This window comes from Elgaria multicarinata, chromosome 7 (genome assembly GCF_023053635.1).
Source record: "Elgaria multicarinata webbii isolate HBS135686 ecotype San Diego chromosome 7, rElgMul1.1.pri, whole genome shotgun sequence".
Classification (NCBI taxonomy): Eukaryota; Metazoa; Chordata; class Lepidosauria; order Squamata; family Anguidae; genus Elgaria; species Elgaria multicarinata.
The window spans coordinates 114,752,015-114,775,836 of NC_086177.1; the positions used below are offsets into that span (position 1 = coordinate 114,752,015).

The 23,822-nt window shown below is 57.9% G+C and overlaps 2 protein-coding genes across 2 annotated transcripts in view; one reads left to right on the forward strand and one right to left on the reverse strand.

Moving 5' to 3' along the window:
- Window positions 1–376: 376 nt before the first annotated feature.
- VPS28 (VPS28 subunit of ESCRT-I) lies at window positions 377–7,015 on the forward strand. Its single transcript, XM_063129942.1, has 10 exons — window positions 377–444; window positions 2,885–2,969; window positions 3,381–3,413; window positions 3,720–3,753; window positions 4,035–4,124; window positions 5,266–5,371; window positions 5,662–5,763; window positions 5,871–5,924; window positions 6,273–6,364; window positions 6,824–7,015. Exons 2-10 carry the CDS (start codon window positions 2,933–2,935, stop codon window positions 6,939–6,941), a joined length of 666 nt encoding a protein of 221 aa, XP_062986012.1. The 5' UTR covers window positions 377–444; window positions 2,885–2,932; the 3' UTR covers window positions 6,942–7,015.
- A 1,092-nt stretch (window positions 7,016–8,107) lies between these two features.
- Window positions 8,108–23,822, reverse strand: part of TONSL (tonsoku like, DNA repair protein) — a 30,213-nt gene continuing 14,498 nt past the window's right edge. Inside the window, exons 12-26 of the mRNA XM_063131235.1 lie at window positions 23,520–23,581; window positions 21,433–21,522; window positions 20,207–20,279; window positions 19,882–20,045; window positions 18,347–18,470; window positions 17,026–17,762; window positions 15,404–15,480; window positions 13,703–13,859; window positions 13,117–13,195; window positions 12,458–12,759; window positions 11,677–11,848; window positions 10,626–10,804; window positions 10,193–10,266; window positions 8,886–9,019; window positions 8,108–8,388 (exon numbers count right to left, since the gene is read on the reverse strand). Of these exons, the coding sequence (XP_062987305.1) occupies window positions 8,195–8,388; window positions 8,886–9,019; window positions 10,193–10,266; window positions 10,626–10,804; window positions 11,677–11,848; window positions 12,458–12,759; window positions 13,117–13,195; window positions 13,703–13,859; window positions 15,404–15,480; window positions 17,026–17,762; window positions 18,347–18,470; window positions 19,882–20,045; window positions 20,207–20,279; window positions 21,433–21,522; window positions 23,520–23,581 (2,618 nt within the window). The 3' untranslated portion in view covers window positions 8,108–8,194. The remainder of the gene's footprint in view (window positions 8,389–8,885; window positions 9,020–10,192; window positions 10,267–10,625; window positions 10,805–11,676; window positions 11,849–12,457; window positions 12,760–13,116; window positions 13,196–13,702; window positions 13,860–15,403; window positions 15,481–17,025; window positions 17,763–18,346; window positions 18,471–19,881; window positions 20,046–20,206; window positions 20,280–21,432; window positions 21,523–23,519; window positions 23,582–23,822) is intronic.

A 23,822-nucleotide genomic window follows, 5' to 3' on the forward strand; every position in this document is an offset into this window, starting at 1 on the left:
GCTGGGGCCCGGTTACCCGGCAGGGCGCCCTTCTTCCCCGCCGGCCGAGGCCGCTGCTTTGCCGTCACCCACCGCGTCTTCGGCCGTGCTGCCCCGCCAAGGCCCAAACGCGACGGTCGCCTTTTCCGCACGCAACAAGAACGCGACTCTTTGCCTCTGCAGTACTCCCGCCCGCCGGGAGGGGGCGCGCCCCCTCAAAAAAAGGCGGCTTTCGGAGTGGACCCGGAAGCGACGGAGTGTGTTGGCGCTCTACCCGTTATAGATCTGTGGGCCAAAGCGTCCGTCGCTCCGCCCAATCGAGCGCCGAGCGTGCGATGGGCGGGGCGGGACGCAGCTCCTTCCCGAGGCGCACTTGAAGCTGCTAGGCAGCGGGAGTCGATCGACCGAGCTGTCGAGCAGAGGCCACTTCGACCCGGAAGGAACAAAGACGCGGCTGCCAGCCGGGTGAGTGTGGGGAGCCCTACCCACTAGGCGCGACCCCCATTGGGGGGTGAGGCAGAGCCGTGCCCGCCCGTGCCCCAGGCCTTCCCCCCCCCTGTCGGGGGGCTCCTTGGGCCCTCCAGAAAACCCGGGTGTGTGTGTGGGGGGGGGTCTCGTTCATTCACAGCCATCATCCCCCCCCCCTCCCCGGCAGCGCCTCCAGTCCCGGTTTGGGGAAGCCCAGGCCGCCCCCCCCCCGGCTTGGGCGCCTCAGAGGAGCGTCGCTGTAGAAGAGCCGGAGCCCTCCAGATGTGTTGGACTACAACTCCCATCAGCGCCAGGGATGCTGGGAGCTCCCGTCCAAAACATCCGGGAGGCGCCGTGGAGGGGCGGCAGTTACGGGATGCTGCTCGGAGGGTCTCCGTGGAGGAGAAAACACCGGACCGGGGAAGAGCCCCCCCCCCCATTGTCACTTGCAATGGGAAACTCCTCGGGGCAGGGCACGTGTGTGTGTGTATGAGATGCTTCCCTTGCTTTGAAACGGGTCTTGTCGGCTGAGGGTGTTGTGACGGCCGTGACAATAGGGAGGGTCCCTCACCCTAAAACTCAGGCACGCGCACACACACACACACACATGATATTTGGCCCCGGGGAAAGCGAGGCCCGGGTGGCAGCGAGGCGGCTGCGCCCTGGCTGTCCTGTGGGCGTAATAAGGTTCTCCCAGCATACAAAGGAAATACTGGAAATACTGTTGAGGTGATGCAGGCAAAGTGCACTTTAAAGAACTATTGTTGATTATTCGTTCAGTCGCTTCCGACTCTTCATAAACTCTTTGTGACTCTTCGTAAAGAACTATACATGGGGGTTATTCCTTATGACTACCGCTGCTTGATGTTTTAGACCAGCCAGCAAGGTTGAGGATGGAAAGGGCGGTCGCTGCCGGGAGCTCTTTGCACTTGGGGGCAGGAAGAGTTGAGAGTCCCCCTCCCCACCCCCATATACCCCCTTCTCAAACTGGGGAGAGGCAACAAGTGGGGTGCCGCAGGGCTCAGTCCTGGGCCCAGTGCTCTTCAACATTTTTATTAATGATTTGGACGAGGAGGTGCAGGGAACGCTGATCAAATTTGCAGATGACACAAAATTGGGTGGGATAGCTAATACCTTGGAAGACAGAAACAAACTTCAAAGTGATCTTGATAGGCTGGAGTGCTGGGCTGAAAACAACAGGATGAAATTTAATAGGGATAAATGCCGAGTTCTACATTTAGGAAATAGAAACCAAAGGCACAGTTACAAGATGGGGGATACTTGGCTCAGCAATACTACAAACGAGAAAGATCTTGGAATTGTTGTAGATCACAAGCTGAATATGAGTGCGATAGGGCTGCAAGAAAGGCAAATGCTATTTTGGGCTGCATTCATAGAAGTATAGCTTCCAAATCATGTGAGGTCCTGGTTCCTCTCTATTCGGCCCTGGTTAGGCCTCATCTAGAGTACTGCGTCCAGTTCTGGGCTCCACAATTCAAGAAGGACAAGCTGGAGCGTGTTCAGAGGAGGGCAACCAGGATGATCAGGGGTCTGGAAACAAAGCCCTATGAAGAGAGACTGAAAGAACTGGGCAGGTTTAGCCTGGAGAAGAGAAGACTGAGGGGAGACATGATAGCACTCTTCAAATACTTCAAAGGTTGTCACACAGAGGGCCAGGATCTCTTCTCGATCCTCCCAGAGTGCAGGACACGGAATAACGGGCTCAAGTTAAAGGAAGCCAGATTCCAGCCGAACATCAGGAAAAACTTCCTGACTGTTAGAGCAGTATGACAATGGAACCAGTGACCTAGGGAGGTTGTGGGCTCTCCCACACTAGAGGCCTTCAAGAGGCAGCTGGACAACCCTCTGTCAGGGATGCTTTAGGGTGGATTCCTGCCTTGAGCAGGGGGTTGGACTCGATGGCCTTGTAGGCCCCTTCCAACTCTGCTATTCTATGATTCTATAGAGCACCATTTGCTGCAGGGTTGGTGTTGTATGTAGAAAATGTCTTCTGAGCATGTGACACTAGCGCTTACAGGCTTCATTTGCCCTAGCAATTGCCGGTCCCGTTTGGTGAGCGCGACACACCCATCCACTCAAGCTTGGAAGGGATGGAGTGGGGGTATTCTCATCACTCTAAGCATCTCCAAAGCATTGTGCAGTGTTAGGGACAACACCCTGCCTCTCCTTAATTCAGGGGAAGGGCAGGGTCATGGTGAGCACAAATTTGGGCTGGCTGCTAAGGCCAAATTATATTTGTGGCCCCCTAAAGTGGTCCATTTATTTTGTTACTGAACGTGGCAAACAGCAAGTGTTTTGTAACGTTCAGCTTGCTGCAAAAGGCCCCACTTTTTAGCTTCCGAGCTGTTTGGTAGGGAAGAACTTGCAAAGCGTTCAAAGATGAAGGTTTACCTGTGATTTACCTGTTCCTGCACAGGCCCGTGTGCGGCGGTTGTTTTGATCCTAGCTACAGACTGAAGGAAGCATGTTTCATGGAATCCCAGCAACCCCTGGGATGGGAGGTGAGTGCGTCCATGCCTGGTGCTGCTTTCCAGCTTAACCTGAGATGGTGAGAGCAAACACAGGTTTGAACTGTGGCCAGGGGTGGCTAGCGTCTCGAGCTCGTAGGCTCCAGTGCCTAATGTTCTGGCAGTTTCTAATGCGCCGTGCGCCAGTGGGATGCCGTACCCGCACAGATCTTGACTGCTCTCCTAATTCCTGCCTTTGTGTAACTTGCTTCTTTTGTTGTTCTGCTGTAGGGCAAGGATGCCATGCTGCTGTCTTGTGTGGCAGGAGGGGGGAGCTGTGAGGGCTTTTCTTAGCTTTGCAGGCTTCTGGGGAAATCGCTCTGGCCTGCCTCATGTTCGTGGCATATGGTCTGGGGAAACTTCGGCTGCCTCTTTTCACCCATTTCTATTCCCTTTTGTTTTCAGCCCCAGGAAACAAGCCGGAACTGTACGAGGCAAGTAGTGTTCTGTTCCTTCATGGCTCAGTGACCAGTGATTCTTTCTCATTTGGGTGTGTGTGTGTGTGTGGCACCCTCCCATCTCAAAGGGGTCTTTGCAGTATTGCAGGGAATTTCAGCCACTTCCCAGACTGCAATGCCACCCGCAGGTTCCTCACTTCTTTCAAAAGCTGCCCTCACTGCCCTTTAAAAGGGCACCCGAGGGTCTCCCTCAACCCAGGCTTAGAAGGTCCCTGAGCCCCAGCTTGCCTCCCACGCGGCTCAAAAGCCTGGTGAGTGAAACTTCACGCTCTTCCCTTGCAGGAAGTGAAGCTGTACAAGAATGCCCGGGAGCGAGAAAAGTGAGTACCTTTCTCAGGAACATCCAAACCTATTGAACTTGACTGCAGAAACAACAGTGACGCGTGGAGGTTCGTGGGGAAGCAATAGTGGCCGTGGACGAACTGTGCGGCTGTCAGTCGGAAGATTCCAAATTCTGCACTAAAGCAGAGAGCCCTCGTCTGCATCTTGACAGGCAGGCACCCAGAAGGGCCCTGTGCCCTTCCACAGCCTCTCTTTCTCAGGTTGAGACTCATTAATAGCAAACGGGCCTGCCCAATAGTCTTTCTCAATTTTGTTTCAGATACGACAACATGGCTGAGCTGTTTGCTGTGGTGAAGACGATGCAAGCTCTGGAGAAAGCCTACATCAAGGACTGTGTCACCCCCAATGAGTGAGTTGCTGGACACCGAGTGAGTGGAATTCCCCCAGCAAAAGGTTCAGCTCCCGCAAGACGCCTAGGAAAAAGGAGGGATTTCAAAGGGGGCAGAGGAAGCCCAGAAAATGGGGGCTTTGCTTTGTTAGAGTGTAGAACCTAGATGCCATGTTGGCATTGTTCACCGCTTGAAGCCACGAGGAACTATGGGCCCATTTGGTTCGGTTCCAACAGCCACTAGCCCTAATAGCTAAATGGGAACTCCATGTTCAGATATCATAGAATCATAGAATAGTAGAGTTGAAAGGGCCTACAAGGCCATCGAGTCCAACCCCCTGCTCAATGCAGGAATCCACCCTAAAGCATCCCTGACAGATGGTTGTCCAGCTGCCTCTTGAAGGCCTCCAGTGTGGGAGAGCCCACAACCTCCCTAGGTCACTGATTCCATTGTTGTACTGCTCTAACAGTCAGGAGGTTTTTCCTGATGTCCAGCCGGAACATCAGGAGAAACTGGCTTCTTGTAACTTGCTCCCTGAGTTTTGGGGGGCTTTATCATAGAATCATAGAATAGCAGAGTTGGAAGGAGCCTACAAGGCCATCGAGTCCAACCCCCTGCTCAAGGCAGGAATCCACCCTAAAGCATCCCTGACAGATGGTTGTCCAGCTGCCTCTTGAAGGCCTCTAGTGTGGGAGAGCCCACCACCTCCCTAGGTAACTGATTCCATTGTCGTACTGCTCTAACGTTCAGGAAGTTGGTAGCATTTCTCTGAATACCAGTTGATGGGCTATAAACTAGAGGGCTGTTGCCTCCATCCCCTACCTGTGGCCTTCCAGGGGCACCTGGCCACTGGTGCATTCTGAACACTGGACTAGTACATGGCTGGTCTCATTCAGCAGGGTACATTTCATCCATATCTTCTAAGGCAGAATTACTCCAGTAGTGGAGCAGCTCTGCCAGCCCAGTAACCTCCTGTCCGGGAGAATCACCTGTACTTCGCAGCCCCAACCCCCCACTCCAGCCTACTGGGTGTATCCGCAGCATTCTAAGCGTACGTGGCAGAGAACGGGGTGTGGGCAATGGGATGGGGAGGGTGGGCCTCCAGCTCTTGACGGCGCCTCCTTCTCACCCGATTCCCTGCCTTTCTCTTGGCCCTTCCAGGTACACTGCAGCCTGTTCCCGCCTCCTAGTGCAATACAAGGCTGCATTCAAGCAGGTACAAGGCCTGGAGATCAACTCAATCGATGACTTTTGCCGGAAGTTTCGGGTAAGCAACTGCTGCGGGTGGGTGGGGGGGGGAAGAGGAGCATTCTTGGACAGCCCTGGGTGTCTGAGGGGTCTCTGCTACCAGCCGAGTTGCCGCCAGCAAAGCAGAGTTCTCATCCAGGGCCCTCTGGCCCTCCGTCCTGGAACGGGCAGGAGCCTGCTCTCTGGCTCTTAGCCTGGCTTGGGGCGGGCGTGTTCAATCATGGCTTTGGTAGCTTGGGAGGGGTCTCCCTGGAAAGTTGCAGCTGACTTCCGCCCCCCCTTTTTGAGCATCACTCTCAACTCTCATAGCTCGATTGTCCGCTGGCCATGGAGAGGATCAAGGAAGATCGCCCGATCACCATCAAGGACGACAAAGGCAACCTCAACCGCTGCATCGCGGACATTGTATCGGTAGGTGGAGGGGGGCGGAGCGCAAAGGTGCCGGGCGGCCTGGGTCTCCGTCCCTTTGTCTCCGATACGCCGTGCTCCGAACTGAGCGGTCCGCTTTCCCCTTCCAGCTCTTCATCACAGTGATGGACAAGCTGCGCTTAGAAATCCGGGCCATGGATGAGGTGAGTGAGAGAGCAGAGAGGCTCACGCAGCCAAGAGCTGGCCTTGAAAAGGAGAAGGCTGTTTAATTAGACTGCTGTCAAAACGAGAGTTAAGTGACGTCTGAAATGCATTTGGTGTAGCCTCAGCTTTTGGGCGCTGTAGCCCCACTGTGTCAGGTGACAGCTGATGGACTGCTCCCTTTGGGTGCGGTATTTGTAGCTTTACTGGGGAAAGGGTGAGAGATCAGCGGTGGTGGCCGTATCCTGGAACCCCACCTCCTTGAACGCTTTGGACAGAGAGGGTGATGGAGGGAGGTGGCCCAGGGAAGCGGCATCAAGTGAGCCGTCCTCTTCGCTTCCCCGCCTCAGATCCAGCCTGACCTCCGGGAGCTGATGGAGACCATGAACCGCATGAACCACTTGCCCCCAGACTTTGAGGGACGGCAGAAAGTGAACCAGTGGTGAGCGTCTTCCCCTGGGGCCAGGATAGCACCTTTCCACAGCTGGCTTCTCCTTGACCGTTGCACTTTCCCCATTCACCCTTTATTCTCCCAAAATGAAAAGGGTGGGAGGCCAAGGCAGGGGCATCCAGAAGGGTTAAAAGAAGCACCTGACCCCCTTCCCTGTCCAAGATGGGCCAGAAGGCTGTAGGAACTCCCCGCGCCTTGGCTTCTCAACTGCCCCCATACCTACTTCTAGTGGAGTAGCAACTACAGTCTGCCTAATGGCGCTTTCTGGTGGTCCAGGCTTTGTGTTTTCCCATTGGGCATTTCTCAAGGGATGTTTCGTGTCTCTCTCTCTCTCTCCACCCCCCTGCCCTGTATTTAGTGGGGTTGTGAGACCTTAAGGAAGCAGGGAGAGGCACGGTGCTACCTCTCGTTCCCTGGGCCATAGCTGGATGCTTCTTGCCTTCCCTCCAGGCTGCAGACCCTGAGCGGGATGTCAGCTTCCGATGAACTGGATGATTCTCAAGTCCGGCAGATGCTCTTTGATTTGGAGTCCGCCTACAATGCCTTCAACCGCTTTCTGCACTCCTGAGGATGGTGCTGGGCCTGGCCTCAGACGCCGCCCCCCCCCCGCCCCCCCCATTCAGTGTAAACAACGCAGCAGGCCCACGGGTGGCTTCACTGCTGCATGATGTTGTGAAGGCCGTGGAATGTACCTCCCCCCCCCCCATTGCCCCTCTGAATGCAAGGACTCCATTCCCTCTTTTTGAAACCGACGGAGCCTCTCGTCAATGTGTCAGCTTCGTGAGTCTCCTGCTAGTTCTTTCACTACGTAGTATTTGTATCCGCTGCTCCAAGGCAGGAGGACCAGTGCGCCACGGAGGTGCCCTGCCTTGGAGCCATAAGGAGGAGGGTGACAGTAGATGCCGGCGTGGTGCTTGTATTTATTTGGGTTTTGCTTTCGCCTCAGAGAGGCAGACTCTTTATCAGTCTAACGCAAATAAATCCTCTTTCTACAGTAAGAAAGTGAGCTCTGTACCAGATTTCATTCCTGCCTGGACATTGGTTCAGGCAGCTGCTTCACAAGAAGTGGAATTGCCACAAGGTTTTAGCGTTTGTCCGTTCAGGGATGGCCGGGGGGGGGGGGGATTACATCTGGCTCTGAAAGCTTTGGCCAGCATCTGCTCCACAGTCCCAGATGTGCTCTCGCAAGGCTGTGCCTTTGGTTTGATCGTAAAACTAGAAGCTCAAACGGGCGAAGTCTGTACAACGCCTTCCGCCTTTGCCCGTAACCAACCGGAGAGTGCTTTAGGCAGACTCATAGCAGCCTCAGTGAGTCAGGCACACAAGGAGAAATGCAAGCCTCTTCTGTTGCCGAGGGGGAGGTGAGTACAGACAATAAAGGCTGAGAGTTCAAAGTTGAGCCCCACAGAGGAGGCCGGGCTGCTAGGCAGCACAACAGCAAAGGTGGAGAATAAGTTACAGCACAACACAAGCGACGGCAGCTTTGTCCGAGGGGCGGGGACGAAGGAGGAGCCCCCCCAAGTTTTGGACTTGGAACACCAGGCCACTAGATCAGGCAGACACACTTTCCTGGTCGCGGCTGCAGCAGTTTCTCATCTTTACACATGAACACCAAGCCATCTCCTTTCCTGGAACCCTTAGAGAATATCACCACTCTCTACTAGATCTTGCAGGCTCATAGTGGCACGGGAACCGCCTCTGGGACATGACCAGAGCCCGGGCTGTCTGGCGTAAGAGTAGCGGTTCCAAAGACTAATTCCCCGTGCGGCTGGAGCCGGAGTGTTCAGAAGGCCTCAAGGCCGGCACTGCTGGCAGGGGCTGCTACAGGCACTGGCAGAAGAGCCGGTGGTGGTGGGTGACCGAGCGCAGGGTGGTGCCGGCTGGGCCCCGCCACAGCTCCGCCACGTCCTGCTGGTCGCTTCTGCTGAGGTGGCGGCTGCAGAGCTGCAGCCGGCGCACGTTGGAGGAGAGCTTCGTCCACGTCACGCTGTCCAGAGGCCCTCGGACAGAGCAGCCTAGGAAGGAAGGAAGCGGTCAGCTCAGCCTCGGTACGACCTCAGGCCTCCGTGCCTCGAGGCCGGGCATTTCAGTACCAAGGGCTGCCTAGGGAAGGGGGCATTCCAGTTTATTCAGGAAAGCTTTATGCTCCATTCCATCAAAAAGATGCTCAATGTGCCTTTTCAAACAATGTGGGGTGACCACCCTCCCCCCCGAAAGAAAAAAAAACTGGCAAGGGAGGGGGGGTGTACGCAGGAGGGGGGGTGTCATTTGCCAATAGAAGAGGCACAAGCCATACAGCTTACTTTCTAGTTTGGTGGGGGGGAGGCGTGGAGGAGAAGCCCTCATGATCTGGAGAAGTTAACCCACGGGCAGCAGACAAGAATCACCCCTTTGCCAGCACGGTCCAGCTGCACCGTTCAAACTATGCCGCCTTCCAGTGCTGGAGGGGGAGGACCGACCAGACTATCCGCCACCAGTGAGGCAGACAAGCCCCAGGCCCGGCAAAACTCACCAGCCAAGTGGAGGAGCTGGAGGCCGGCTTTCCTCTCCTCAAGGGCCAGCAGCAGCGTCCGGAGGCCCACAATGCTGATTTCGGGGTTTGCAGACAAGTCCAGCGAGACTAAAGATGGGCACACGGGGAGGCACCTGAAGAGAGAACGGACTCTGGGTGGCTGGCCCCATTAGCAAAGGGCGGCCTGTGAACGGCCTGCAAAGAGCCGCCTCCTCCCCCTCTGCCACAGGCCGCCACTGGGGTCCCTGCCTTAGACAGTTCAGGGGGTAAGAACAGAGCATGTACGGAATGCTTTCCCAAGCGCTCAAAGCCCACGGTCCCAGTACCCCTGGTCACTGTCCTGGAAGGTGAGCTGGAATTACCCTGCCATGGCTCCCAACCCTGCTTGCCTTCTGTTCATCAATCCCCCTCCTGCCTCCAACACACAGCTCATTTCGCCCACAGCATTCTGTTCCCAAGGTCCGCCGGCCCCGATGCCTTTGGAAGCTCAGAGGCGGGAAGTAAGAGACCCATCATCCGTCCAGCAGAGATGATGGGAGTTTGGGCTGAGAGCCTGCTTGCATTATTGCAACTTGAGAGGAGAGAGAGAGACGAGGACTGCAGAGTTACAAAGGGCCCACGCAAGAAAACCTTAGAGGAAATCATAGAATCATAGAATCGCAGAGTTGGAAGGGGCCTACAAGGCCATCGAGTCCAACCCCCTGCTCAATGCAGGAATCCACCCTAAAGCATCCCTGACAGAGGGTTGTCCAGCTGCCTCTTGACAGGAGGCAGCTGGACAGGAGAAACAGAACAGTGACAGGACAAATGACAATGACAGGAGAAACAGAACACTGGATTCATCAGCAAGTTTCTGACTGCCAAGATGGGGGGGGGGGGAGAAATGGCGATGGGCGACTCCTCCCATCACGGCACAGAGGCAGGGCAAGAAGAGGCCGTTTTGCTTCCTGAGGGAAGGAGGGAGGAGTAAGAGCCCTGTCATTCGCAGATGTTTCACTGCAGCCGAGTCAAAACACCCCAGCGTTGAGAAAGAAGACAGAAGGGAGGCAGAGGGCAAAGAAAGGTGTTCCATGAAGGCCAGAAGACGTAGCCCTGACTTAATCCCAGCTAGAGAGCCCTCCTCTGAACAGAAAGGAAACCTTCCCGTTACGTGCCGTCTCTCGCTCCAGAGGCAGGAAGGCCTCCTGCAACGGCACGTGGTCAAGAGGGGAGGGGAACACTCCCTGACGTGCTTTCAAAACACAGGGTTCCAGTTTCCTACTTCGGGAAACATCCCGCCCCGAGGGAGCACGGCCCATCCTCCGTACCTGGCCAGCTCCGCGACGGCATCATCGTTCAGGCGATTCCCAGAGAAAGTCAGGTGGGTGAGAGCACAGCCATCCTGTCCGGGGAAACGATGGGGATTTAGAACGGAGCGAATGGCCCGGCACGGTCGGTCTTCCCCCACAATGGCTGAACCGTTATGGGCAAGCCGGAACCACAGGGCAAAGTTTCTTCTCCACCTGCCCCCGCATTGCCTAGCCTGTAGCTTAAAGCCAGCCTGGCGCCCTCCAGGTGTGCTGGGCTACAACTCCCATCATCCTCAGCCCACTTGGCCAGAATGATGGGAGTTGTACTACAACACATCTGGAGGGCGCCAGGCTGGCTAAGGCTTGCTTTCCATCTGGTCACAATAGTCCAGCGCAGGTGACCGGAAGCAAGGGCTGGCTTCCCCAGGCCCGCACACCTGCCCCGCCATACCTGTGCCAAGTACCTGCCCAGCGCCTCCGGCAGAGGCTGCCGGTCCTCTGGTCCGGCCCCCACCGAGCCGATCTCCAGGTGGGTGAGCGTCTCGCCGGGCAGGCTCCCAAGGAGCAGTTCCAGGCCAGGGGAGCCCAGGGCATTGTGGGACACAGAGAGGCGCTTGAGGTGCACAGCTCCTGCGAGGAAACAGCCGTTCAGGGTTCGAGGGGAGGAAGGGGCAGACCGGGACAGCCACGGAAGGTGGGGAGAGCGGGAGAGGAACAGTGAGCGAAGCTGGAACATCCCAGGAGCACAGAAAGAGTCCAGGCTCAGCGATGTCACTTCAACAGTGGTACATTTCGACTCCTGCTTTGGTCTCAAAGAGCACCAAGGTCCCACAAACAGGCCTGCACTCAGCGGCTGCTGCATAATGAGCTGGGTTGGGAGGGGGCAGCCTTCCGGTTGCTTCCCCCCATCCCAAACAGCACACCCCTCAGCGTGCCTCTGTCGCCAAATCACTGTCCAGAGCAGGCTGAGACGGGCAGAGTGAGGCGGGCGGCCGAGCCGAGCAGGCAGAACCCCCGGGGATGTCAAAAGCCCCTTAAAGGAGCCGAACGCCTTCCCATTTGTACGGCCATTTACAGCTCTGCTCGCTGCACCCTCCCCTGCGCTCCGTACGGACGAGGGCGGATCCCCAATATTTTCAGGAAATAAAAACAATGGAGCCACACGCAGGAATATTGTCACGAGAAGCAACTGAACACAGTTCTCACGGCCAAGAAATGTGTTCCTGCATAAAAGGGTTGTGAATTCCCACTTCCAGAGACGTTAACACCTCTTGGAGCCCTTTTACTCCAGGTGTATAACGTTCATTGCCCAGCAAAGCTCTCCGACCCTCCCTGTGACTAGCAGCAGGAAACATGCAAAGTTAGCAAATCAGTGTCAGCTTTGCTTTATTTGTACAGAGGCTTGGTTAGATTTTTGTAGTTATTTGGGAGGGATGCAGGCGGGGGGACGGACAGGCGGACGGACGACGACACACAGCCCACGTCTGCCACGCTTCTCTTACCTTTCAGGGCATTGGCCAGCAGGAGGCGGTAGTGCTCCAGGAAGGCGGAGCTGAGGCTGCAGGCTTGCAGTTTGAGCACGCTCAAGACAGGGCAGGCCTGAAGCAGCATGGCCAGGGGCTGGGAGCAGCGGTCGCCCAGGGGGTTCAGGCTGAGATCTAGCTCTTCCAGGTTCTGAAACAAGAGGGAGGCGGGGTGGTGCTGGGGGGAGGGGAAGGACCAGCCACCTACCGTCACATTGAGGGCAGGACCGAGGGAGCCCAAGACCCCCAAGTCGGATATAAACCGGGGCTGGCGGCATGCCACTTAGGGAAATGGGGCTATTATTATTATTATTATTATTATTATTATTATTATTATTATTATTATTATTATTATTATTTTATTTATATAGCACCATCAATGTACATGGTGCTGTACAGATAACACAGTAAATAGCAAGACCCTGCCGCATAGGCTTACAAGCTACAGTTCTAGATCCCCAATCATCAGCTTCTGTTTTTAAAAGAACAAGCTTCTAGTGCTCATCGTGGTGCACATGTGGTATGAGAGCACACAGATGGAGTTCCGCTGCCCCACAGAACGACAGAAAACGGCTTTCGCTCACAGTCTCCCAGCCATCTCTCATTGCCCCGTGAAGCCGTGACTCCCATTATCTCGGTGCGCTCTGCCTTTCGATCTCCCCGTCACGCAGTCACCACCTGCCCACCCTTTACCCCCCGCGTCAAAACATCCCTCGCGCCCCCTCCGAGGGCCCAGCGTCCTCCGCCCCGCCAAGCCTACCTGGAAGGTGGTGGGGCCCGAGAGCCCGGCGGCCAGCGCATGCAGCCCTGCGGGGCCAAGCCGGTTGGCCGAGAGGTCCAGCCGCTGCAGGCCGGGCATGGTGCCCACGCTGGCCAGCAGCTCCCCGGCCGTGTCGTCGCCCAGGCCGGTGCCGGAGAGGCACAAGCGCCGGAGGGAGGCCTGCAGCTTGAGCGCCCGAAGGAGCGGGGTGAGGTGGAGGCGGCGCAGGGCCACGCCGGAGACGCTGAAGGACGGGCCCGAGTCCTGCCGCTCCAGCACCTTCAGGAGCAGCCGGTGCTCCCCTGTCAGGCGGGGAAGAGAGAGTCAGAGAGAGACGCCCCCAGACCTCCGCCACAGCAGAAGCCTCCGCAAGCAGCCGCCCTGGCGGGGCAGGGGCAGGGGCAGGGTGGGGCTCCCCCTCCATGCTTCCGTGGGGTGATGCCAGTGGGGACGCTGCCCGCAGAAGCAGCTCCAGCCCCTGTGCAGACCAGACGCCTCCCGGGGAAGCCTGAGCCCCCTCCCCGAACTCACCCACCAGCTTCAGCCGGCCAACAAGGGGGCTTCCGCGTGCCCGGGAGCTCTATGGCATCCGCCCCCCGATATACACGCTGCTTGGCGCCCGCGGAGAAGCCCCACCCTGCGGGGGGCTAGCAGCTTACCCACAGCCAGGCTCCGGCAGGCCTTGCGGTATCTCTCCACGAGGGGCGGCAGGTCCCAGGACTGCACTTCGGCCAGCACCTGCCACAGAGCGCATGCGCACACGGGAGCATCAGGGGCCGGCCAAGGCCTGCCGCTCCAAGGGCGACGCCATTCCGTCCGCGGGGCCCACTTCTCTGCGGTGGAGACTTTTGCTGGCCCCACTCCCCAAAGCCTCTCATCACCATGGCCCTCCACAGGAGCCCCACCCCACCCCCCACCCGCCCCCGTCAAACGCTCCTCAAGGAATCCTGAAAAGCAGGAGTGGGAAACTTGAGGCTGCCCAGATGCCTCGGCCTACAACTCCCATCAGCCAACTGGGAGAGGTGACGGGAGCTGGAGGGCCAGACGCTACCCAATCCTGTGGCAAAGGCCGTTCTCTGTCCATCTGGGCTGAGGGAGCCTGGCATCCACCTTGCCCCAGAGCCAACAGGTCCAGCTCCGCTGCACCTCACGGCCTGCCCCAGAGCCTTTGCACTGACCCACCCCCCACCTTTGGGGCAGAAGCGCCCGCCAGCCAGCCTCCCTCCCCGTGGGCCGGCTGCTCACCTCCTCGTTGCTTTGCAGCACGTCGGCGATGCGGTCCTGAAGGGCCAGGAGGGCGCCCTCTTTCTTCAGGGTCAGACGTGGCAACAGCCCACAGGTCTGGTAGTAGCGCTGGGAGGCCTGCTCCGCCAGCCACGACACGGGGCGGCTCTCGCTGCCGCTGCAAGGAAGGGGAGGGGGCTGGGGCAGGAGGCTCGCTCTTCTGCCCCACCCTCCAAGGGACTCGCTCCTCCGCCAGTGCCCCCCCTTTCACCCCCAGAGACGGCCCTCCCTCCCTCCCCCGGGTCACCTTCCACAGTGGAGCACAGGCATGGGGGCTGGGGGCAGAAACGCCCAATCTCTCCCCCCTAGAAGTCCCATGCAGCAAGGCCTCTATGGGAGAGGCAGCCGTCAGTCCTCCCCACGAACATGAGGACTAGACGCTTCCTTTGCTTTTTGTAACAGGAACATTCCCGATGCTCCCATATGATGAACCAGACCGACAACTCTTCAACTTTGACCTGTGCTGCGCTACAGCTAAAGCAGCAGAGTAATTCTGAGGCCTCTTGCAAAGTGGTGGCAAAAGCCGAAAACGCCCCCTCCCAAAGCTCCAACCACTTCACGGCCTGCAAGAACAGTCGCCCTCCGACGCCGCGTGAAGGGGAGCAGGGGGGGGGGCTTTGGGAGGGAGCACGAGGTTTGTGCTGGCCCCGTCACAGCTGCCTGTGTGGGTCAAGGCGCTGCTGCTCAGACCACAAGGCTCCTGCCCCAGCCTGCTGCCCTCTGCATGTGTTGGACTACAACTCCCACATCCCATAATATGTCCAACAGGTCCAGAGGGGCACTAGGTTGGGGAAGGCTGCTCTCCTGCTACCCCTGACCACGGCTCAGCCCCGGGCGGCTGAAGTTGCCACTTGCTCAGCTCTGGAATACAGTGGGGGGGGGGGGAGAGACACACCCCAGGCTGGTGGCAGCTGGGGCAGGACATGGAAGAGGGGAGGGGAGGCAGCGACGCCTGCAGCAGCTGGAGCGATGTGGCAGGAGAGCGCATCTATTCAGGGCCAAATGCAGCATGCCTCCTCCTGAGTCAGACCCTGGGTCCATCTAGCCCAGCCTTCATCAACCTGGGGGCGCTCCAGATGTGTTGGACTGCATCTCCCAGAATGCCCCAGCCAGCTGGCTGGGGCATTCTGGGAGTTGTAGTCCAACACACCTGGAGCGCCCCCAGGTTGAGGAAGGCTGCTCTAGCCCATTATTGTCGACACTGACCGGCAGCTGCGGCTTTCCGGAGTCTCAGCCAGGAGTTTCTTCAGCCCCACCTGGAGATGTTGGGACTGGAACCCAGGGGCGTGCAAAGCAGAGGCTCCGCCCCTCAGCCACGTCTCCCCCTCCCCCAGCCTAAGGCAGGACCATGACGTGGAACGTCCACGTTCCGAGGCAGCACGGCTATCCACGCCAGCTGCCGGGGGCGCACAAGAGGGGAGGGGCTGGTCTTCTTCAGAGGCTGCGCGTGAAGCGCTTGAGGACGCTGGGGGAAGCGGAGCGCTGGGTGAGGCGGATCTGGCCAGGCGATTCTCATGATCCAAGGAGAGAAAAGGGGCTTCAAGGTGGGACGGCAACAGCGAGAGAAGGAGGCGGCCCAGAGGCACGTTCAAGAGCCCTCTCCGGCCCCGGTTTCAGGGAGGAAGGAATGGCCAAAGGCACCGGGTAGCCCTGCCCTCTTACCTGTGGGGCACGGGAATAAGGAAGACATTGTCTTGCACTTGAACTCGCACCCGAATTGGGGGTGGGGGAGCCGGGAGCTGCAGAGAAAGGAAGAAAGGAATGAGGATGAGGAACAGAACCAGTCAAAACTCCCCAGCGGGAGGGAGCCGAGGAGTCCGGCCAGGTGTGGAACTGACACCGAGCCCGATGTGCTGTTCATTCAAGGTATAAAGCCCTGTTAAGTATTGAATAAAGGGCAGTTCTAGTGTTTCTTACGTAGGCCCCACATATATTGGGTAACCTCATAGGCTTAAAGGTACCAGATAGGTACCGGCCGACATGTTAACAATTGCTAGCGGTCTGACGCGAAGTGTGTCAACCTCATGTCAACGGTTATGCAGCTGCCTTGCTTTGCTTTGCTATCTGAGATGAAGAGAGTTTCTCTCCCCCCGCTCCCCCCGGTGCTGGAATGCGAAGATCTCTTAGTCATAGGAGAAATAAATTATTTCCCTGCCCTGCAATGCTCTGTGCACATTCTAACGTATTGGCAAAGGGTACAGATTGGGCTAAGGCCTAAGCAACTGGGTCTCGCTCCGTGAGGGAAATGTGCCCGGCCAGCCTGGAGAGCTTTGGGTCCTCGGAACGGTGTCTGGCACGCTCCCAACTGGAGGCCCCGGCAAACACGCAGCTGTGATGAAGGCTGGAGCTTCATCAGCTGAAGAGACGCGTGAGCTTTCTTTTTAATTTTTATTCCTCGACCATTTTCTGTCAATAAACTATCATTCATTCCTTTCACAAGTGATCTAGTTTCATCTTAGTAATGGAAAGCATCGTCCAGTTCTGGGCTCCACAATTCAAGAAGGACGCAGACAAGCTGGAGCGTGTTCAGAGGAGGGCAACCAGGATGATCAGGGGTCTGGAAACAAAGCCCTATGAAGAGAGACTGAGAGAACTGGGCATGTTGAGCCTGGAGAAGAGAAGGCTGAGGGGAGACATGAGAGCACTCTTCAAATACTTAAAAGGTTGTCACACAGAGGAGGGCCAGGATCTCTTCTCGATCCTCCCAGAGTGCAGGACACGGAATAACGGGCTCATGTTAAAGGAAGCCAGATTCCAGCTGGACATCAGGAAAAACTTCCTGACTGTTAGAGCAGTACGACAATGGAATCAGTTACCTAGGGAGGTTGTGGGTTCTCCCACCCTAGAGGCCTTCAAGAGGCAGCTGGACAACCATCTGTCAGGGATGCTTTAGGGTGGATTCCTGCACTGAGCAGGGGATTGGACTCGATGGCCTTGTAGACTCCTTCCAACTCTGCTATTCTATGATTCTATGATTCTATGACTGGGCCCGGAGCGGTCAGGCCTCCAGATCGATACGTTGGGGATCACCCCTGAGCAGATGCAAGGCAAACCGTCCAATCCATCTCCCTTTTCCCACTGCCAGGAATACGTTTCCTCCAACTGGGAGAGAGGAGAGCTGTCCTTTGGGCCAGGTGATCACCTCCTCACCTGGCCCTGCAGAGAGCAGGAGAGTAGGTCTGACCTGAGAAGTCGGCTGGCCGGGAGGCTCAGGGCGCTGCCGCCGCCACCGGGAGGTGCCAGGACCCCCCGGCCCAGCCAGGAATGAGCCGCTGGAAGCTCACCTGTGCGGATCTGGAAGGGGAGCTTCCTTCACCCTCCGGCAGCCCGTTGGCTTGAGCGCTGTGGCCTGCCCCGCCGAGGTTGCTGTCATCAGCCCTGGGCTCTGGGCTCCCCACCGTGCCGGTCCCCCGAATCCGCCCCAGCGGGATCCTGTCTACGATCTGGGTGAGACGACTCTGCCGGATCCTCCGCCTCCTCCTCTTCCTGGTAGCCTCGGGAGGTTGGGGGGGAGGGCCCCCGTCGCTCTCAGACCCTGTGCTTTTCGCGGACTCCGACCCGGACGACCCGGCGGGACTCTGGCGGTTCCTTTTGCGGGAGCGGGGCGGGGGCCCCAAGTCATCTTCCAGCCAGTCATCCCCGAGGTATTCCTCAGGTGGGATGAGGGCTGGCTCAGGAGGGGGCCGGGGGCGCTCCGGGCTGGGTGGGGGATGGGCACTGCCCACCCCCCGCATGGCAGCCCGGTACTCAGCGGGGGCGGCCAGCCCAGCCCCCCGATGCTCAGCCACGTCCGCCGGCTGCACCAGCTCCTCCTCTCTCGGCAGCTTCCGGCCCAGCAGACGCGGCCTCTTCTTGACGGGCTTCAGGGGGATCATGCAGTCCTCCTCAGGCTCCCCCCGGCTCCCCCTCGGGCTCCCGGGCTTGAGAGCGGGGCCTGCAGGGCAGGACGCCTGGGGCTCCGGGAGCTCTGCATCAAACAGCTGGCTGCCTGGCTGATCCCGCGGCGGAGGAGGCCTGGAGCCTGCAGGGGCAAAAGCAGAAGACCCCCCGACTCGTTTCCTCGTCACGCCACACGCCGCGTTCCCAAGAGCATCAGCTTGGTGGGCAGGCTCAAGCACATGTCCTCGGTGCCAGGAGACCAGCGGGGTTCAAATGCCAGCCGAGACGGCTCCGCCCGCGTGCTTGGCCCTTCTGAAGCCACCGCCGCCGCCACCGCCAGGACTGCCCCTGCAGCAGGGAGGACCCCCGAGAGGAGAGCCAGGGCTGCAGCACCCCCAACCCCTTCGTTCCAGAGGCAGGTGCAGTGCAGTTGCGGAGGGAGCCCTTCCCCAGGGGGAGAATCCTGGCCGGCTGGGAGAGGGGGGCCGGGCCCTCCATGAGCAGCGGGGGCCCTCCACACATTTGCACGAGCTCTGCGAATGTTGATTTTAAAGACGGAAAGCAAAGGAGCAGGACTCTCAGACCCTTCTCCGTGGCTCTGTGACACTGAGGCTTCCTGGGGAGCCAGACTCAGACTGCTCCCCTTCCCCCCACCCCCGGATGATGGGACAGGCAACTCGGAGAGGGTTCCCAGGAAGAGGCCTGGAGGCCTGGCCCCTTGCTCACCTCGGCTCGCCACGGCCTTCCTGAGCAGGCCCTCCATGGCCTTGCAGCGCTCGCGGGTTTCGTGGTCCAGATCCCGGCCGTAGAGTTGCACCCAGGCCTGGAGAGTCCCCAAGGGGCTCAGGCCCTAACAGGAGAGAGACGCAGGGAGTGTGCTACCCGCCGGATCTCCCCAGGGGCTCTGCAGCTCTGCTCTAGCCACCTCAGGGCGCTGCTCGCAGGTTCAGCGGAAGGCCTAACTGACCTCCCTGATGTCGGAGGGACACCCGAAGCAACGGGGTGCCAAGCTGCCGACAGAAGGGCTCCCTCCCCACCCACTGGCCAGGCAGTGAAAAGGGCAACGTGGGACAACGCAGACCCACGCGGAAAACCCCCACAGGGGGGACAGGAAGGACGGCTGAGAAGTCTGAGATCTGCTGGAGAGAACTCAGGGACTCACAGGGTGTTAATGGTGAAATCATTACTTTTGTTAAAAAAAGAAAGAAAAAAGGGACTTCCGTGTTTGACTAGGTCCCGGTGCCTCGTCCAGGTTCCTTATTTCTGGTCACCGCATTGTTTAAACACAAAAGCCCCACCCCCACTCTTTTTTTACACAAAACGTAAGAATTTATTAGTAATGACTTCAGCATTAACACCCTGAGAGTCCCTGAGTTACCTCAACCCCCAAACAGCTGCCCAGCTGCCCCTGCGCGTCGCCCGGGTGAACCTCTCGGTGCTGCTCTCCGTGGCCGTCTGCCTAATTGCCTGCTCCTTGCAGCCATTCTGTCCCAGGCCGCCTTCTCTTCCCGGCCTTCCCCAAATCCCCTGAAACCCTTCCTCCTTCCCTTTTTCTTCCCCCTCCCTCCCTCCCTCCCTCCCTCTCCGTTCCTCCTTCCAACTGCTCCCAGCGGCCACCCTTCTCACCCCTCCTTCCGTTACCACGGCAGCCCACGTCACACTAAATTCCGAGAGGGACCCGGGCGAGGGGCCCTGCGCTTGCCTGGCGGGTGGGAAGAGTAGAAAGAATCTGGAAGCCAAAGGATGGGCTCCAGCCAGCTGGGTCGTCGGACTCCAGGAGGCTTCCAAGAGGCAACCAAGCGGCAGGACCAGCAGCGAGGCAGGCCAAGGATTGTGGCCGGAACAGTCAGGAACAGGCCCTGCACTGTTCCTGACTGTAAGAGCAGTATGACAATGGAACCAGTGACCTAGGGAGGTGGTGGGCTCTCCCATACTAGAGGCCTTCAAGAGGCAGCTGGACAACCATCTGTCAGGGATGCTTTAGGGTGGATTCCTGCATTGAGCAGGGGGCTGGACTCGATGGCCTTGGAGGCCCCTTCCAACTCTGCTATTCTGTGACTCTATAAGCAGGCGATGGAGCAGCAGCAGCAGCGCAGGCTGGCTGCCGCCCCCCCCTCCACCTCCAGGAGCTGCCCACCGGCTCCAGTCAAGACCGTGGAGACCAACCACCACGCCAGCAGGCCGCCCCCTCCAGCCCCGCCAGGCCCCGCTCCCGCTCCGCCTCCTCTCGCTGCGAAGTCCACACTCGGCCCGTGCCTCACCTTGGTGTTGCGCAGCAGCACGGAGGCGCCCCTCTGGATCAGGAGCTCCGCGACCTCAAAATGGCCGCAATTGAGGGCGTCGTGCAGGGGGGTGATGCCCTCGCAGCCGGGGCCCCCGGGGTCATCAACGGCGGCGCCGTGGTCCAAAAGCAAACGCACCACCTCTAGAGGAAGAGGCAACGAGTGGTTCGCGTCGTCCGACACAGCCAGGACCCCAGATCAAGAGGAAGTCGCCCCGTTTTCCTGGTGGCAGAGCCAAAATGTTCAGGCTCCCCAGGAGGGCTCCTTCCCTCCCCCCTCCCCACAGCTCCTTCCCCCCCCTTACCCAGATGTCCATGGTTGCAAGCCTCGTGCAGGGGGGTCCAGCCACAGTAGTCCCGAGGGTTCAGAGGGTGACCCTGATGTGCAGAGATGAGAAACGTCACCGCGTAAGATGTCACCTGGCTTTTTAAGCTGGAAGAGAACCTCCTCGCCCCCAACGCCTGCCTGCTTCTGCCCCCTCCCCGAACTGAGATGGGAGCAGCCAATGCTGCAGAAGGAAAGCCGCCCCTCCAAGGCCTCGCTTGGTCCACGCGGCTTCTCCCCACTCCACCGCCAGCAGCTCTGAGCCAACATTTCTGTTGCAATGTTTCAGCAGTGACTAGTTCGAAGGAAGAGGCCAGCAAAATGCCTGGACTCCACCCATTTTGCCACGGAGGAGAATTGCCACAACCAGAGAATGTGCACTCCTTATCCACGTGAACCAGCTGGGACCCTGCGTGGACGGTAACAATGTGGCTCCAGTCGTTGGTGCCTTGGTGACCTAGTTTTACCCTACCCTGTGCCTGCTTACCCTACCCTGTGCCTGTTTGCATTCTCTTCCCCTCCTTTTTGTTTTACTATGATTTTATTAGATTGTAAGCCTATGCGGCAGGGTCTTGCTATTTACTGTTTTACTCTGTACAGCACCATGTACATTGATGGTGCTATATAAATAAATAATAATAATAATAATAATAATAATAATAATAATAATAATAATAACCAGGCTTCTAAGTAGCCCCTTCCTTGGTCAACAAGGGCGAGTAGAATTCCGTTCCAGGTAACCACCAAGCAGAACATCTTTACAGAAGTCAGTTCCTTTGCTGTCTTAAACCCCAAGCGGCTGGGATAGGGAGAGCGCTTTGGCTAGCAATGTTTATGAATCTGTTTGCAGGGCTGCAGCCTTGAAAAGGGCGGGCAAGAAATGCATTACGTAAAGAGTCTGCTGCAAATGCATTTGCCCTTTAAAACAAACCCAGGACGGCACCGAAGGCTGAATCGGGGCTCCTCTCTGCACGTTCTCCAACACAGGGAGGTGGGAACTCAGCCCACGTCAAGACCGCCTGCCAGGGAGGGGCGAAACAATACCGTGGACCATCGGGCCGAAGAGGGGGCTGTGAGCTAGGGCCTGGGTCAGCCAGCATCAAGGCAAGGGTGGGGGAGGCCGCCCTCCTGCCCTCAGAAAGAGGGGGCCCGCCCCTGCCTTTGGGGAGCGGCCTCCCCCCCTGCTCGCGGGGCCCAGGGGCTCACCCTCTCCACGAAGAACTGCACCCGGCGCAGGTTGCCCTCAATGCAGGCGCGGTGAAGCAAGGTCTCGCCCTTGTCGTTCCGCTGGTTCCACTGAAGAGGAGGAAGGAAGGAAGAAGCGGTTCGGTCCTCCGCAGCTCATGCACAAAGCAAGCCCCCACCCACAGGCACCCACTCCTGGAGCCAGCAGAGTGGCCCAAAGGCTGGAGGAGAAAGCACGGCCTTGCAGGCATTGGGCCCGTCTCTCTAAGGCAGGGCGGCACGTCTAGGGAAGACTCTCTGGTGCATCACCAGCAGGCGGGAAGGGAAGAAGGGCAGCTCTCACAGGGGCAGCACCGGAAGCCGCCTTTGAGCAGGTCAAGCGTGTCTGTCCAGTCCACTGTGGTCTTCTCTGCGGGGTCCCAATGGGGTGCCCATGAGTGCCACTGCAGCCACGGGGCAAGGGAATGGAGGGGGCGGAAAACGTCCTGACTGTTAGAGCAGTACGACAATGGAACCATTGACCTAGGGAGGTTGTGGGCTCTCCCACACTAGAGGCCTTCAAGAGGCAGCTGGACAAGCATCTGTCAGGGCTGCTTTAGGGTGGATTCCTGCATTGAGCAGGGGGTTGGACTCCATGGCCTTGTAGGCCCCTTCCAACTCTGCCATTCTATGATTCTATGATTGCTCCATTCACGCGAACACGGGGGAGAGAAAGAGGCAGCTGCACTGCTGAAAAACAGCTGTGGGGGAGCGAGAGAGGAAATCCCAACCTTCGCCACTTCACCAGGGCAGTTTCCCCCTCCTCCAATGCAAATAAATGGAAAAATCACTCCATTCACTTGCATGGGGGGTGAGGAGCATGTCTGTGTGGTTCAGTCTACCCCACCCCCTGTCATTCTACCCCTTCCTTCTCTCTCTGGCCCTTTCTACACCTAAGGGGGATGCGGGGGGGACGATCCCAGGATTTCCGGCTTCTGGGATCGCCGTCCTGCATCCAGACGGCCACACGATGTCCCGGAAGTGAAGAAAAAAGCAACAACGCAGGACCCGAGAGCGCCCTTGCGCTCCAGCGAAATGTATGTTCAAAACACAAAAAAGCTGATCCCCCTCCCGCCCCCCTCCCGGATGTTCCTGGACTCCCCCCCCCCAGCCCGGCTCCTTCCCTCTGCTGACCCCTGCTACTCGCTGGGAGGAGGGAAGAAGCCGGGACTCATCTCAGTTATCCCAGGGAAAGGGCGGGATCAACCCTGCCTGCTCCCAGTATCCCCTGGGTGTCATTTATTTATTTATTTATTTATTTTATTACATTTTTATACCGCCCAATAGCCGAAGCTCTCTGGGCGGTTCACAAAAATTAAAACCATAATAAAACAACCAACAGGTTAAAAGCACAAATACAAAATACAGTATAAAAAGCACAACCAGGATAAAACCACGCAGCAAAATTGATATAAGATTAAAATACAGAGTTAGAACAGTAGAATTTAAATTTAAGTTAAATTTAAGTGTTAAAATACTGAGAGAATAAAAAGGTCTTCTTTGGACACACAGGGACGATCCAGGGGGAAATTGAAGGTGTAGAAAAGAGTCTCTGTTTCTCCTCTCTGTGTTAAAAGGTAGAGAGGGTGTGTGTGTGTGAGGGGGGGGGCGCACACCCAACATTCTGGGGCTTTCCCCAGTTCCGGCCGCCTTACGGTTGTGGCTGTGGCATTTCCCCCTTCCCCTGCTCCTGGAGGTTTTTTGACCTGGACGCACCAAGGAGAGGCCTCCTGCGTGCAAAGCAAGGTCTCCTCCCTAGTTGACGCTGCCTCTGAACGCAGTGACGCCACTTCGCTGTGACAGCCAAACGATGGGGGTGGGGGGTCACACACCAGCCGGGCCACAGCTCCCTCGGTTCCGTCTCACGAGCCCCCTTCTTTCAGCCAGTTTACTCTTGCTCTAACCTGGGCCCAGGGATGTTGGGTGACCACTCGGAGTGGGCACGTCTGACTGCCAGAGCCTGGCCTCCTTGCAAGACACGTCCTATCGGCCGCCACATGCCTTGCTGACCTCTGGGCAACAGCCTTACGGCCCCCAGCAGGGCTAAGTGGACTGTGGGCCCCACTTACCTTGTTGACCCTGCGCTGACCTGGGACGGTTTTGCCATAGCCCTCCATGTCGTCCTCTCCATCTGGAAGAGAGGCAAGGCCTCAAAGAGTCAGAGACACACACAGCCCATAGAATCATAGAATAGCAGAGTTGGAAGGGGCCTCCAAGGCCATTGTGTCCAACCCCCTGCTCAAGGCAGGAATCCACCCTAAAGCATCCCTGGCAGATGGTTGTCCAGCTGCCTCTTGAAGGCCTCGAGTGTGGGAGAGCCCACAACCTCCCTAGGTAACTGGTCCCATTGTCATACCGCTCTAACAGTCAGG

What these genes read in the sequence shown, in the direction of transcription:
- VPS28 (XM_063129942.1), top strand. Translation starts at nt 2,933, where the DNA reads ATGTTTCATGGAATCCCAGCAACCCCTGGGATGGGAG. An exon ending in AGCAACCCCTGGGATGGGAG is followed by an intron (nt 2,970 to 3,380) that starts GTGAGTGCGTCC and finishes TTTTGTTTTCAG; the next exon opens with CCCCAGGAAACAAGCCGGAA. An exon ending in AATGCCCGGGAGCGAGAAAA is followed by an intron (nt 3,754 to 4,034) that starts GTGAGTACCTTT and finishes ATTTTGTTTCAG; the next exon opens with ATACGACAACATGGCTGAGC.